Source organism: Petromyzon marinus, chromosome 21 (assembly GCF_048934315.1).
Source record: "Petromyzon marinus isolate PM22_M1 ecotype Great Lakes invasive population chromosome 21, UKy_Petmar_22M1.pri1.0, whole genome shotgun sequence".
NCBI classification, from domain to species: domain Eukaryota; kingdom Metazoa; phylum Chordata; class Hyperoartia; order Petromyzontiformes; family Petromyzontidae; genus Petromyzon; species Petromyzon marinus.
This window is the reverse complement of record NC_133687.1, coordinates 5,976,008-5,992,612: the sequence shown is the minus strand read 5'-3', so window position 1 is coordinate 5,992,612 and position 16,605 is coordinate 5,976,008. Positions and strand designations below refer to the sequence as shown.

Here is a 16,605-nt window from a genome sequence, read left to right as displayed (position 1 = left end):
TTAGAAAATTAACCAACCCTTGTAAAACCAAAGAAACCTCAGTCGTCCATCTAATTGCCTTTTAACTATCCCAAGAACATGAATTGGAATAGCTGACAAAGCCTTTGCTGTTCTAGTACCAATGTTTGGGAAGAACCTTGTTTCCTCCCTTAAATATTTCTTCAAAAATATTCTGAAGCCTTGCTGGATACAACCATATTTGTCAATGTGATTCGTAACTCTGATCCTTACCCATGTATCGATAGTTCAATTTTAATCTTCAATTTTATTGAGGGACTGTGTGTTGTCTTGGTGTGGTCTGGGACTGTTTTTGTTTTGCTGCTTTGTACTACTTATGCAATTTGTACTTATAGAATTTATTTTATATTTAGTAACTTGCTTAGCTTTCCTATAATTTGCACTCCTGTTTGTATTGTTTATTGTAAGTTTCAAACCAGCTGCTACTAGACATCTGCAAAAAGAGCTTCATAGTTAATCAAATTCTTACAGTCTAAATGCAATTCTGATAATAATCCATGTGTAGTTACACAGCGCTAACTGCTGTCCAGCAGCGGCAACTGCGGTGGACAGTTAGCGCACACTCCGTCGAGCATATACACAGGTGTGCTGGCAGGGCGGAGGAACTGGTGCAAGGGTCACGGAAGACCTGATTGGGAGGCCCTTGGAACCCACTAGTGGGTTCGAGAAGGGAGGCGCAGCCAGTGCAGAGCTAGGCCACGCCGAGTAGAATAAAAGCAGTGGAGAGCAAGAGCTCTGGGCTGCTGTTTCTGGGAGCGGACTCGTCTCCTCGTTACTGTCATCTCCGCCGCCTTCACCAAATAATTGCACGGCCGAACAGTAGTTGGCTGTCTCGGTCGATGCCGTCGGTGCAACGCGATCAGGTTTGTGCCTAGGCCGGGCTGTACAGCAACATGGTTGAGAGAGGAGGCGATCCTGTGAGTGTGAATAGCCAGATTGGTGTAACGGAATAAAAGAGGTGACTCCTGCAACTACCTCGTCTCCGACTGCGTGCGTCCTACACACACACACACACCGCGGAGGACACTACACATGCATTTATTCCATCCATGAATGATTCAAACAAGCTCAGGTGATAGTGAGTGGCTCACAATCGGAAGGTTTTGAGTTACAATTCTAATTGGGGGTTTACGCAGCCCATCATCTCTTCAGAGTCGATATAATAAGTGCCACTTTGTGGGGAAGTCAACAGTGTTTGTCCATTGCAGGAATGGGGAATTTCCACCACTGGCTCAGGGCTGTAAACAAGAGATGATTTATATTATTGGTTAATCCGTAAAGTCACGTAGAAGTAAGCAATAAAATAATATAAAACAATACAATTCTCACGACGTTTCGATGATTGCTTGTGTTGCAGTCGAAACGTCGTGAGAATTTTATTGTATTATATTTTTATTATTTTATTGTTTACCTTTTACGTGACTTTACCAAAAGAACCAAGAATATGAATCCATGCAGTCACAAAAGCTTTAAATCAAAATTTATGAGATGATTTGTGTGATCCACCAACTCTCGCTGCCTCCAGAGTCCTGGATTACAGGCATTAACTTGGCTTGAAATGAAATACTTTTACTTTTAGTAAAACATCTATGACAAGCGACCAGATTGGCCATAAAAACAGGAATATTAGAGTGGTACGTTGAATTTGGTGTATCTTTAATAGAAGAGCTAACGAATCCACTGACAACTGATGAAAGCACTCCGAGAACCCTCCAGAAGGTTACATCAAATATGGCATGCTCCCCAATGGAAGACGACGAAATGGACTGATTCATCTGATTGAAATGAGGAATCGGTGATAGGAGTCGTTAACGAGACTTCAATCGTCCACGTCTACAAAGAAAAAGGGACTGCATCTGATGCAATGCTCATCGCAGATTGTCCATACTTTCGATTGTTGGAAAGATTCTGGCAGACTTATGGTTCAACTCATCCCCATGGGTGTCATCTATCTCTCAGAGCCACTGCATCGTACGTTCTGCCAGTTGTATAATGGTTATGTTTTTTTACTGCCAGACAATTCAAGGAGATATTGCATGTGTAGTGGTTGATTTCACTCGGACAACTTTTGTCTTTCTTCCAACACCACTTTATTTACAGTTCTCCACATGCCTTCAATGCTTCACAGTTCCCCTGCTTGCCACGGCTCGCTCGCCGCGCCTTACTCGACTCACTTGCCGCCTTTGCCTCTGCAATCTCTGCTTCTCCGTCAGCTCCGCTGTCACTGCTTCTCCGTTATCGCCACGATTACTGCTTTTCCGTTATCTCCACTATCACTGCTTCTCCGTTATCTCCACTATCACTGCTTCTCCGTTATCTCCACTATCACTGCTTCTCAGTTAACTCCACTATCACTGCTTCTCAGTTAACTCCACTATCACTCTGCTCTCTCCACTGCTGGCTGCTTCCACTCCAGCCCCGCTTTCCTCTCTCTACTGCTGGCTGCCTTCACATCAGCTCCGCTTTCCTCGCTCTACTGCTGGCTGCCTTCACTCCAGCCCCGCTTTCCTCTCTCTACTGCTGGCTGCCTTCACTTCAGCTCCGCTTTCCTCTCTCTACTGCTGGCTGTCTTCACTTCAGCTCCGCTTTCCTCTCTCTACTGCTGGCTGTCTTCACTTCAGCTCCGCTTTCCTCGCTCTACTGCTGGCTGCCTTCACTCCAGCCCCGCTTTCCTCTCTCTACTGCTGGCTGTCTTCACTTCAGCTCCGCTTTCCTCGCTCTACTGCTGGCTGCCTTCACTTCAGCTCCGCTTTCCTCTCTCTACTGCTGGCTGCCTTCACTTCAGCTCCGCTCCGCTCCACGTCTTGCTTCGTCCAGTCCCCGAATCCAAGCCTCCTTTATCCTCGGGTCTACCCAATTTATCCCCGTTCTCATTATTCCCCAATTAATTAGCCCGCGTCCCACCGACGCTCCGCGTCCTCGTGCACCTGTTCCTTGCCCAGACATTAAGACGCCATCTTCTTTGGTTCTTTCGGTAAAGTCACGTAGAATGAGAATAAAATAATAAATTGATAAAATAAAAAAAACACAATAATATTCTCACGACGTTTCGGCCACAACACAAGCGGCCTTCATCAGGTGAAGGGGCGAGACTGTCTGGTAGGACAGCGCTGGAGTGAAAGAGCCACGTTCAGATCACGGCCTTTAAGCCTCAACTTCGGCTTAAAGGCCGTGATCTGAACGTGGCTCTTTCACTCCAGCGCTGTCCTACCAGACAGTCTCGCCCCTTCACCTGATGAAGGCCGCTTGTGTTGTGGCCGAAACGTCGTGAGAATATTATTGTGTTATTTTATTTTATCAATTTATTATTTTATTCTCATTCTACGTGACTTTACCGAAAGAACCAAATAAGATGAATCATTGCAGTCACGAAAGCTTTAAATCGAAAAATTAAGACGCCACTTCGGCCCTGACAACAACACCAGCCAATCACAGCCGTCTCCGGCTCCCTAGCTTAATTGGCCTAATCATTACCTCATCGTCCCAACCATCGCACCTGGCTGTCCCAATATGACCCGTATGTCCTTCCCCCCGCCCGATCTCACCATTTACCCCCATGCGCATATTTATTCCACTACACATGAATGGCGCTTGATCTCTACATCATTTTAGTGGATCTGACAAAGGCGTTTGATTCTTGGCGCTGAGGACTGTGGGAAGTGATCAGAATCATTGTCGGTCTTAACAAATTAGTCGTCATCAATCGTTTTTTCCACGAGCGGCGTGATGGCGTGAATTTTGGATGCAGTAGAGGTTGTCAGCGACATTCAACACTTCAAACAGAACCAAGCGGGGACACGTTCCTGCACCACCACCGCTCAGCATCATCCCCTCCATGATGTGTCTCGTTGCTTTTAAGAACTGTGATTTGAGGGGATCACCATCAAGTTCCGAAGCGATGGAAACATATTTCAATCTAAGGAGACTGACAGCAAAAAACAAAGTGTCAGTGTAAGTTTAAAGTCTATTTTTTGTGACCAGGGCAATAACTCCAGAGACCATGATAGGAGTCTTATTTTAAAGTTACCTGGGTCACCAAAATGACAAAGTCAGTAACATAAAATAAGTACAACAATTAAACAAATAGAAGTCAGTGCCAAAAACAACAATGATATAGAACACATCGAAAACCGTGCACATAATCAATGAGATGAAATAAAAACTAAACCGACCGTTTCGCAAGCACAGTACTATACATGCTGCAGCCTCATTCAGTCTGTGTTTTTCAGAGTGAAAATAATAATTCAGAGGCACAGGAAACCACAGACAAGCTTCCAGCTTGAATATTTGGCCACCGCCATTAAACAGTGTTAGTTGATTGCTAAAGCATCACTGGAGACCCGATGACCCTCAACAGTTAGGGGACTCATATTCTTGGTTCTTTCGGTAAAGTCACGTAGAAGGGAAATAATAAAATAAAAAAATAAAACAATGAAATTCTCACGACGTTTCGGCCACAACGCAAGCAGCCGTCTTCAGGTGACGAACAGAGCTGTCGGAAAGACAGCGTCCTAATGAACATTGATAAGCTTAGCAGCGTATTTTAAGCTGGGTGGGAGGAGGAGAGCGCCTTGACAAAGGAGTTTACATATCAACAGATGAATTTAGCATGTAGATGACAAATGCAGATATGGAGTTAGTCACTCCTTGTGGAATGTGTAGGGGTCTCAAAGTCATATTATGTTAGTGTATTATGTAGGATTAGCAGTAATAAAGGAAGGGGAATTTTAATAATAAAGGACTGCAGCAGCCAAACCACCGCGTATCAAGCTAGTGCATTATGTGGAAAACAAAAAAGGAGTTTTTAAAGAACTGCAAATCAATTTATAAAATGTTTGACATGCGTTTTTCTGGATTTTTGTTATTGTTATTCTGTCTCTCACTGTTCAAATAAACCTACCATTAAAATTATTGACTGATCATTTCTTTGTCAGTGCGCAAACGTACAAAATCAGCAGGGGATCAAATACTTTTTTTCCCTCACTGTATACATATTGCTTCGTGACGCTGAGATTGGGCGTCACAGAAATGTAAAGGGGATGCATTTTGACAGCTTTATGGTGAGGTGCATTAGCATATTCATATAAATAATGGACAGCCCAGGGATAACTGCAAGAGACCTTTGTTTACAGCCTCAAAGATCCTGAACTTCGGAGCAACTACCTGCTCGCTTTCAGCATCCGAAAAGGTATGTAGATTGTTTTGGGTTAAGTCTCTATGGAGAGGAATGATCAATATAATTTGGTAAATGTTATTATTTGCACAATCATCAGCCACGGTCAATGTACTGCTGAATGAAGTCCTTCCCAAGCTGCCACCACCTCTCGACATACTAATCCATATCGCCAGGTGTTCTACGCACAAATTGATTTTATCACTCAATCTCCAAAGTGGACGTCATTAAGGACTCTACAAAAAGCAAAGTAACGCGAGAGACTAGATATAGTCCAGACAGATGTAGTGCGAGGGGAGAACAGACGTCGACAAGACAGCGATGTAATGAGATGAGGCACAGCCGTTCGCTATGCAAGCCCCACAAGAGAACACGAGAGGCGCACATTGTAGATGCGATGCTGTAAAGACGATTGCGCTTGGTGCGTCGCGTCTGCAGGATGGGTGAGTGCTGCTAGACAGAAATTGGAGCAGTCTCCACGAGTGTGCCGACCAAGGGGAAGAGGAGACCTCAGAGCAAATGGGGGGAGACTGTTCGAGGAGTTCTATGGGTCGCTGTGAGTCCGCGGGTCTCTGTGCGAGACTATTGGTCTGTATGCGAGCATGTGTTTTGAGTGAATAGGTTTTACGTGGGTTTTCAGGACCATAATTTTAATTCGTAATTTGTGTATGGGTTAGGTTGCATGCGTATGCTATAAATGGAGTAATTTACCCTTCTCCATGTGAAATGGCCAGACCAATCAAGCTGTCAAAATAAGAAAACATGCCCATTGAAAGTTTCAGGAAACTGTTTTTCTTCACGTGACAACTTGATTCGTTTTCCTGTGTCGCGTAGAGGAAGGGTATATGACACCGTTTGATTTGTATACTTATGCGATCTAATCCAAAAAACAATAGTAAACTGCGAGTTCCTATATGATTCTGTAAGTCTCCATCTGAGTCAGATGGTGGGATACAGTCAGGGAAAATCATGGGAGGCCGCGTGTCTCCTGTGCAGCAGCTAGGCGGAGGGTACAGAGCACTGGTAATGTGATGGTAATGGTGGCATCATCGGCTTTGGCCATGATTACATTTTGATGTTGATCTTTGCAGTCCTCTTTGATTCTGTTGTTGCCCATAGACAGGTTTCGTTGCAGCTGCAAGACGATGTCTCGCCTCCCTCTCATGATTGCCTTGGCTCTTCTCATCACGCTGTACGTGGTCTGTTCGACTGAGGGATTCTCCCAAGGTGAGGTGCATCTTTGGTTACACAAGGCGCATAAAGCCACAACATGTCATTCATTACACTACCCTGAAAGTAAAATTATATAATAGGCAAAATTTGGGGAATGGCCCATCCTATTCGCATGTGCTATGTAGGTCCATTTTCTAAAACGTATCCTACTTATATGATTTATGTTCGTTTTAGGGGCTGTGTTATTAGGTTAATGGGTTGCATATTTACTATTTGCGCGAATGCACCACTGTCACATTTTTTTTACATCTATTGGGTGGTACTGGGCGTTCACTTTTTATTCTCCCTCTACGGCCTACATTTGCTCCAAAAAAGACCAAAAATGGGAACAAAAAATAGCACTCATCGTCTTCCCCTGACAGGCTAATGCCCATTTGCAGGCCAGTTTTAGTAATCTCCATTGGGTCCTGCCCACAGTGACAGGATCCACTGGAAATGATGTGATGTAAAGCACCCTGAGGATAACCACCTGTTGTATATGTTGGTTGTGAATTTTTTTTATAAAAATAATAAAAATTTAATGAAATGTGAAGTTTGTGTAATTATCCGAAATTATGTTAATCGATGTAGTTATGCGCATAAATTATGCTGACTCGAGAGGTAATCGTATTAATTTATGCGAGTGGGTGTGATTATGCTAATGAAAGCCGTTATGATAATTAGGCCCCACCTTGCTGACGAGGGTCGGATTATCAATCGGGATCATACAATGAATCGTATGAGGTTATGCCAGTGTGATGCAAGTATTCCAGAGTAACTCGCTCGTTGTTTAACTTCGTATTAACGATCAGTAATATAATTATTCTCGCTTTAAGATTTACTGAGTGTATTAGTGTGTTTGTCAGGTCACCAAATTCGAATCTCAATGCAGAATACAGTTCTTATAAATAAGACTATTATGCATGAAATCAGGAAGAAACACGCAACCACTTCTGCGTTAATCAATTTTATTCTAAACGAAACCTTAACTTTATAACATGCGAACTCTCAGGCTCAGAATTATCAACACAGTACCAACACAGTAACCATCAACGATTGCATTGTTTCACTTTGGCAACTGCACACATGATTAATTCCTCCGCGTAACGCGAGCTCAGTTGGTGAAGGGAGAGTCGTTAAAACATGCATGCAAATTATTCTAAACAAAAACCTTAACACTATAATATGAATTATTATACTTGAAATTGCCAACACAGTACTACAGGCTATGTTCATTTCATGGATCCATCTCTTCAACCCTCAATAATCACGTTGTTGATTGGGTAATGGAACAATTGATTACTTCCTCTGAGTACCACGAGCATATGGAAAATACGAATAAAAAGTCCTTAAAAGTTCATCTGGCGATATTCATGCGAAAAGGCAGTCAAAACAATTATTATTCCCCAAAGGCAAAAGTATACGCCAATGGATTCATCGGCAAGATTATGCCATTAAAAAGAAAATGACTGAGATACTTCTAAATGACCGTATCCACGTAACTCAATGGGCAGTAATGTTCTTCACGATCAGTTGATATTTAATGCACCACCTTGGAATGTCACTCTTCTTGATTGTCCCGATATGCGTGTTGTGTGTCTTCGTGAAGCAGACGCCGGGTGATGCGTCGTGAGGGTGTGAGTGTGGGGAAGGGTTATACAGACTGCTTTGTTCTCTTGCTCGGGGCGTCGGCTGGGTTGCTCGTGCTGGCAGATACAGGCTCTTTCCGCTGCTGGAGGGCTGCGCCGCACGCGCTGTCTCTATGGAGATGTTCGAACGTGCTCACCGCGGGTTCGCTGACAGCAGCAGGCTTTTTCCACTGCTGTAGTAGCTGCGCCACATGCGCTCTCTCTGTGGAGATGTTTGAACGTGCTTTTCGCTGGTTCACTGACTCTTTTGCTCACGGGCGGCTGGTCAGGCTCTTTCCGCTGCTGGATGAGCCAAGTTGGCACAACGCTTGGTGCTGGCAGCTGGCACTCGATGTAAAATAAAGGTCTTTGAGCGATACTTAATCTTTCAGCTCTGAACTCAGACTCGGTGGCACATCGCTTGGTGCTGGCAGCGGGCACTCGATGTAGAATAAATGTCTTTGAGCGATACTTCGTCTTTCAGCTCTGAACTCACACTCGGTGGCACATCGCTACTCTGCCAGCCTCACCATCCTCGGTTGATCGCAGGGACCCTTGGAGCCTGCTACTCGCCGAGCTGTGCCTTGTTGAACTGTCGAGCTGAATTGTGGCTCACTCTCAAAACTTGAAAATTGTATTTGCACACCTCTTACACAACTCTGATAGCTTAGTACGATACAGCTTATCGCAATCCTGGATTCTGCAAGCGACTCAAAACATCAGGATGAATGTAGAATTAACTTTCAGCGATACTCTGTCTGCCCATGCTGAACTCAGCACAGAGCATCCCCTCGCCCCTCTTATCTGCGGGACACAGCGCCCATTGTTAATGTCTCCAGGCCATGCCTCGAAGCTGGCTTGATGTCCTCTTCCGATCTGCTGTCTCGCTGTCCCTTGCCGAGCTTAAATGTGAAATTCTCTCTCCTCTCTCTGCGTCTCTTGCGAGAGAAAAAACATGCTCACTCTGCGTTGTGGGGGGGGGGGGGGTGTAGTCCGTGTGTGTATCATTAAGTCCAGCGCAGTGTGTACAGATGGCCCCCGCGATAATAATGTCCCTCGCTCTGGTGTCAAATTCCTGCTCTCCCGCGCTGCGGGAAGACAAAGGCGGCCGGGAGGCTCTCTCCTATGGAACAGTCTATCTTGGCTGTGTAATCCCGTCCCATTCCGCCTCATTCCTTCTCGATAACCCTTGATGTAACACTGCATTTTCTGTCCCCAAGATTTGTGATTTAACAGTTCATCGTTAGATGTTACCTCCAATATTCCAAGAGTTTTATACATTTGCTCCCTGTCCGCATACATACACGATGTCGACCTATTTACTAAGTTCTAAACTTTAATCGTCGTATTAATAGCAAAGAAGGGTAATATGTTTCAATCTCTTTCTGTATGGCATCACTCTGTTTGCGGGCTGACGAAGGGGGGGGGGGGGTCCTGAAGCCTGGAATTTTCCCTTCCCTTTTGGTGACCCCGGCGGCTGTGTTACATCAACAGGTTTGTTTGTGAATTGTCCTTTGGCAATCTGGAGATTTTGCAGATAGTCGCTAACCTCTCTTTGCCCCGGAGTTTATTATTTTTAATGGTCCTTTTGCGATCTCCATCTGCTGTTTGCTGGTCCTTGTCGTAGCGGTGTTTATTTATTTATTTCGGTTACTATTAAAAAAAAATATATGCAAGTATTATTATTGATATTAATTGTGGAAAAAGGGCCGTATACAACACACGCACATAGGGCACTATCAAAACAAAACACTACCAATATGTGATACCATGGCACGTGTGTATCTCTAGATATATCTCAACGTCAGAAAAGATCATATTTGGAGTGGAGTGAAAGCGAGGTGCCCAATTCCGTCTTCTCGGCCAGACTATCAAATCAAGAAGTCAAGTCGGGGACTCCCATAAAATTTGACATCATAATCAGCAATCCACAAAACCACTACGAACCCACCACGGGCAAGTTCACGTGCGTCTACCCGGGCGCCTATTACTTCTCCTTCCAGTCGCACTCCAATAACAAAGGTCATCTCGTAGCATTCCTTAATAAGAATGGCAATACGGTCATCAGAATGACAGCTCACCCCGATGAGCAGATGAGCGGTAGTACTGTGATGTTGCTGACCAAAGGCGACCAGGTTACCGTGGAGTTTCAGGAGGCTTGGGTAAATATATTTATTAATCAGCACCGGGACACCGTGTTCAGCGGATTCCTGATTCCCTCTTATTAATTCTGACGGGGCGTAATTTCAGCCAGAACAGACTCGAAAATTGTCAACCGGGAAGGATGATAATGGCGCGACCACACAAGTAATTCTCGTTACATGCTTGTCCATTACAACTTTGATAGAGCTATGTGTTGCTGGCCGCCTGGCGTTTTGGGCATTTGTAAGTGTTACAACAAATCGGTAGATCTTTTTTATATGTATTGGAACATTCGACATGACGTAACAATTATCAAAATATGACTAACTGATTTATACTTTGTCACGTATCGCTATCAGGAGTGCCCTAGGCCGACAAGCTCTCCTTTGTCATGCGTTTTGCTCTCACCCCGCTCTCTGTACGACGAGGGATTAATTTCTCGCTCAAAACACTGCTCGCGGCTAGCTCAGAGTATGGGTGATTGGCATAAGGCACTATAACTATCACCAGAATGCAATATGTCTATCCGTAATATTATATCATTGTGCCCACTTATTTTCGCATTTATGTATACAGTTATGAGAATAAAATGAGGACATACTGTATGTATGTGACTTACCAAGATAATTAAAAGATTCAGAATTTCAGACTGTATCCAGCTGATATCAAGCTCTGATTGCTGCCATGACGTTAAGTCATAGCAATGCTTTTGAGTGTTGCTAAGCAGGCGTGTGCGTGTGTGCTTGGCGGTGGGTTTAATAAAGGCTACATTGCATGCAAATGTGCTCAATTCATTGTTCATTATTGTGGCGGATAAAGGGCTGTCGATTTAGATGGCGATGGTGCAGCCCAGTGGTCGCGCGCTTGCCGCTCCTTTATGGAGGTTCGCGGAGTCAATGTGGGCAGGCCGCCCTGGTTAATACTGCGGTGTATGAACAACGAAACACCACAAGATTCTCGGGACGTCTTCGGAACAAAGTAGGTCACTGTGTGCTGGCGTCATGGTTCAAATTGGCCATGTTCGAAAAATAACGCACAAATGACACAATTGGGATTAACATTGCAACATCGCAATTTTCAATCCCAGTGGCAGTAGGGACTGAGACATTTAATCAAGTGACATGTAAATACAGTGCAAACCTTCGTCAGAGAGAATGGCAAATTGAAGAAGATATCACAGAATTACCTTTGAGTTCTATGCAAGTGGCCTCTGATCCAAATAGTAGAGGGCAATACTTTCCACTCGCTATGCATGAGAAAGAAATTTCCTTGCATGACAGTGAACCTTTATTTGAGTCCTCAGAGCTGGAATTGAACGTGTAAAACCAAATGTAACATGATAGTCGTTTTATGCAATGGCTGCCCACATATGGGCAACCAAGGTAACGAAGGCAACGGGGGACTGAAGGGGACCTCGACTAGAACACCACACAAAGGGCTGCAATTATAATGGTGATATCGCGGCCATTTGAAAGAGGCACCGCTAATAATAGGTAACAAATGAGCCGCTGGTTTGAAGGGATGGGGCTTTCAAGTATGGGCAAAACTCATTGTGGAATGCAGAGTAATGGACAAGTGAGTGTCAGGATAGCGATGGAGTGAAAATATCCCACGGCTGTTCAACACTCTCCCTTGCTTCTTAGCCAGCAACGCCAACGGAACTTGTGAGTACATGTTTCTCTCATCCCACCTGACGTGTCTCAGAGACACGGTCATTGTGGTGTATGGCAGCGATACGGGCCCATACAGTTATGCGAGTCAGCTCAGGAACGGAGTCCCACCAGACGTCACTCGTCGCAGCGTGGTCGTGTTCAGTTCGGTGTACAGTACACGTTAGTAGTGCGCGTGGAATTAAAAAAAATTGTAGTTCATAAGTGAGCGTGTAGTCTCCATGTGCGAGTCTGGGATAAAATCAGGCAGGCATTTTAGAGTTTAGAGGTGATAAGGCGCACCAAGCATGGGCGCCACATCAGCGTGATTTCCCTCCATCACTGGCGGGCAGCATGGCCAGAGGGAAGCCCCTGAAAGAGCAGCCCTAATGACCCCAAATATCGGCTGTGCGGTACTCGAGAACGAGGAAGGGGGTGCGTGCGGCGTATTTGGAGTTTCACAAATGTGTTTTGATTTGCTTGGAGCAAACGAGAGCAGCGGGGTGAATTTTGTTAGCGAGCCCATATGAAGGCCTATGAAGCACACAAGGTGGTGGTAGTGTAATAAGCGAGCGCCATCTCCTACATTAATGAGGATTTACACTTTACATACTGTCAGACAGTCCATTACTATAGTCCATGGCTTATCAGTCGTGGGCTTCGATCTGGGGGAAAGGTTAACGGGCGGAGCTAGCATGGAAGCCTCGGGAACATTCTCGAAGGTTCCTAGAGGGGCGTGGCCAGAGGCGGGGCTTAGCCTCGGAAAAGGGAATATAAGCGGGGAGCAGCGGAAGGTTCGGGGGTCGGTGGTTGAAGATCGAAGAGGAGCTCCCCGTCGCTACTGCCTCGCCATCTCCACCAGCCACGTGGCGGCTCAACCTTCAGCCGCTCAACCGCTTCTCAGCGCGCCGCCAGCCAGCGGTGCGGTGGAGAGAGCGGTGAGCTCCACGTGGCACAGGGCAGTGCTGTCAAGCAAAGAACGAACGACGGCATCCGCGTAACGAGAGGAGTCGTGGCTGTGACGAACCTTTAATAAATACATAAAATTCGGCCGTGTCGGAGCCACTTATTACAGTAGGGCCAACTGCACACACACCCATCTGCATTTGTCTACCCACTGCTGGTGTAAATGACCATTCCAATGCACTAGGAATTAATTATTGGCTGACTGGACCTAGGTGAGAACATTACATCAGATTCCAGATGCCAGATGGCACGAGTCGTGACCGGCAGTGGGCCAGGTAACGATCCTGGGTTCTTTGTTCAGTCTTCCAAACTAAGATCGCCCGTGTAGCCAACACATGGCTAATGGGGTAAATTCTGTTAGCGAGCATCTATGAAGGTCTACACGACACACGAGGTGGTGGTGTGGCCAGTACCACGCCCCGCCGCCTTTGTCTTCCCAGTGTTAATGTTTACATACTGTACTAGCTACTAATTTAAGGCTGAGTCAGCCTAGGGGCAGCCCAGGACTTGTTCCGACTTTACGACTGATATTGACCATGAGCAGAAATCAAACTTGGATTCCTGGGCTCATAGTGCAGTACACTGACCACTGTGCTACTGCTCCCCATACACACACGCGTGCGTTCACACCAAGACTTCGATGAGCTAGCTGCAATCCAGCGGTTTTTGGGTTAAATAGCGTAAATATAAGTGTTGTTAAACCCGTCACCACCTGACCCAGTCAATTAGTAAGGTTTGTCACATAAGCAAAACATGCCAATTAATTACTAGTTCAGCACACCAGTGATATTGGAGAGTAAACCCACAACATTTACAATGCTAGTACGATGTTTTGCCGGTAATTACAACCAGCATCATCAGGCGACAGCTAGAGTTGTGGAGAAATACTCCTGTTTCGGCCTTAAATAGAGGGATAAATGGGAAGTCATCAGTTGTGAGCCAATGAGGTGCCAAAATCAAAAGGGGGAAATGTATTCATATGAATTACAATGGATATCTATTCCCGGTTAGGTTATTTATAGTTTAATCATAATGTGCAGGTGTGATGCACATACATTATGCATGCATATCTTGACATTTTTGGTTGGAAAATCTCAATATCTGTTATTGGCTGCTCATACAGTTAATCGCCATTGACGAATGGTGAACTGTATAGGCATGCAGTTAAACAGTATCATACTTGATAATACGCTTCCAAGCAGCACTCCCGCTCACCACCAACACAAAATACAAACATTTGAACCAGTCTTGGGTCTTCCCTTGGCCGCCTCAAATGAGTATCTGGTTCGCTGTGAAAATATTCCCCTTAGAGAAAAAAAGGTGGCCAGGCATATTGCTTGCCACCTACCTCTTGTGTGCAATGCTAACTGCACTTGCCAAGTGTTAAGGCTATACAGGGGATTTTGTCTTTGTGTGCATGCGCAGACAAACTAGCGGTCATTCAGTGACAAACTCAGGGAGGTGGAGAAACAGACGGACGAGAAACTGGAGTCTCAGCGAAATCAGCATGAGCAGCAGATGAAGATGTATTCGGAGAAGAAAAGAGACCGTGGTCTTTTCGCCACCATAGGGGGCGCTATGGGCAAATCCTGCACCATTTGCTAATTAAAACATGGCAGAAAATCGCGTGGGAGCCGAGTGGGTGGTTAGCTGCTGGAAGAAAAATCCTTTACTGATCACACATACCTAAGTGCAGTGTTGGTGCACGGCGTAAATGGCATTTCCTCTAGACATTCACAAATTCGACCTTTTCATATGCAGTCATGTGTCCCCAGTTTAGCTTCTGAAGTACCCCAAATCAATTCCCTGTGTTTAAAGCGATTAGTGCTTCATTTATGTGTAGTGGAATAAATAGGCGCATGGGGGTAATTGGTGAGTTTGCGCGGGAGCAGGACAATAGGGGGTCATATTGGGACGATGAGGTAACGATTGGGCCAATTAAGCTGGGGGAGCCAATGACGGCTGTGATTGGCTGGTGTTGTTGTCAGGGCTGAGGTGGCATCTTGAAGTCTGGCGAGGTAACAGGTGCACGGGCACGCGGAGCGCTGTTGGGACGCGGGTTAATTAATTGGGGTGTAATGATAGCGGGGATAAATTGGGGGACGTGAGGAGAAACGGGGAGTTGGAGTCGGGGGCTGGACGAGGCAAGACGTGGAGCAGCTGAAGAGAGAAGCAACTCGCAGTGGAGAGAGCATAGTGATAGCGGAGAGTAGAGACGAAGCAGTTAGCACTGGAGAGGGCACAGTGATAGCGGAGAGCAGAGACGAAGCAGTTAGCAGTGGAGAGAGCATAGTGATAGCGGAGAGCAGAGGCGGAGCAGCCAGCAGTAGAGAGAGCACAGTGATAGCGGAGAGCGGTGAGCACGGACGAAGCAGCCGGCAGTGGGGGAAGCACAGATTCATCGGAGCTGACGGAGAAGTGGAGATTGGAGAGACAAAGGTGGCGAGCGAGTCGAGTGAAACACGGCGAGCGAGCTGTGGCAACAAGGGAACTGTGGAGCATTGAGGACATGTGGAGAACTGTAAATAAAGTGGTGCTGGAAGAAAGAAAAAAAAAGTTGTCCGCGTGAAATCAACCACTGCATATGTATAGAAGACTGCGTGTGCATGGGGTAATTCATTTTATTTCAGTGTCTATATATCCACCTATACTTCCGGTCAGTGTTGGATATGCAAAGGTGGGCTCTACAGATATCTGGAGCCTGTTATTCAAAACGCAATGTAAGCAACAAAGTTCAGTCAAGTGCAACAGCTTTAAAAAGTTAATCAAAAACTGCCTTTTTATGGTGAAATAACTGTTGCAGCATTTAGAAAAAAGACAATGATAATGCAAGGATGTGTGGTGTTTATCAGAAATGTGCTTGTATAAGGTGTGCTCCTATCCATCTTCCATACGGCAGATTGAGTGAATGATTGATGGGCTTCATAACTTACCAGATAAGTACATTTTTTTCAAAGAGGTAGCCTGGAGGCTTGCTGATGTCAGAGCATTGGGATGGCACTGCTGTCATCCTGAGTTTGAATCCAGGCAGTAACTCGTGATTTAATTCGGTGATTACCGTATTTTCCCGCATATAACCCGCGGGGTATACCATTTTTTTACAAACAAAACAAGACCCTACGGGGTATATGGAGGTGCAGGCTATCCCAAAAATATTTTACACGTGTGACATGTCATACCTCGTTTAATTTTTTCATGGTAGGACTATCCACTATGCAACACTTACCTTTGACTAAAGCACTGCTGAATAAACCACTCACACTAAAATTGTTAAAATGTCATTGCGTTTTAATTGATTCGAATTGTTTTTACAATGAAACGACAATGTTTGAAGTGGGCGCACTTTGGTTACCGGCGACGGGAGAGCTGCGAGGAGAGAGGGTTGGGGGGTGGGGCAGAGCAAGGTCTGTGGCGGCGACGGGAGAGCTGGGGGGAGAGAGGTGGGGGGTTGTGGGGTGGTTGCAGAGCAAGGTCTGTGGAGGCGATATGAGAGCTGGGGTGAAAGAGGTGGCGGGTTGGGGGCGAGGCAATGGCGTTACCGTAGTGCCGCTATTGTCTGCGCAGTGTGCAATGTACCAGTGCTAAAATTGTACTTATCTACCAGTTACGTGTCTTTTATTGGATATTTACTTTGGGTACTTTTTTACTGTTTTATTGCACTCGTTTCCGGTTAGTTTGTTTTCTTTGTGCACGTTATGATTTTAATGTTAACAATTGATAGTGGAATATATTACAAATGTAAACTTCGTATTAATATGATGGAATTAAGCTGTGGTAACGACGCTAAAGATATGAATGCATGCGGGGTATATGGAGG

At 45.4% G+C, this 16,605-nt stretch overlaps 1 protein-coding gene and 1 long non-coding RNA gene across 2 annotated transcripts in view; both read left to right on the top strand.

Annotated features, from left to right (window-relative positions):
- LOC116944650 (guanylate-binding protein 2-like) overlaps positions 1 to 14,478 on the top strand; it is a 39,440-nt gene extending 24,962 nt beyond the window's left edge. Inside the window, exon 10 of the mRNA XM_076068466.1 lies at positions 14,214 to 14,478. Coding sequence (XP_075924581.1) covers positions 14,214 to 14,222 — 9 coding nt within the window. The 3' untranslated portion in view covers positions 14,223 to 14,478. The remainder of the gene's footprint in view (positions 1 to 14,213) is intronic.
- On the top strand, positions 3,283 to 10,954 carry LOC116944651 (uncharacterized). The gene is made up of 3 exons (XR_004403148.2): positions 3,283 to 5,206; positions 6,311 to 6,418; positions 9,823 to 10,954. It is a non-coding gene; the product is annotated as an uncharacterized LOC116944651 (long non-coding RNA).
- Positions 14,479 to 16,605: the final 2,127 nt, after the last annotated feature.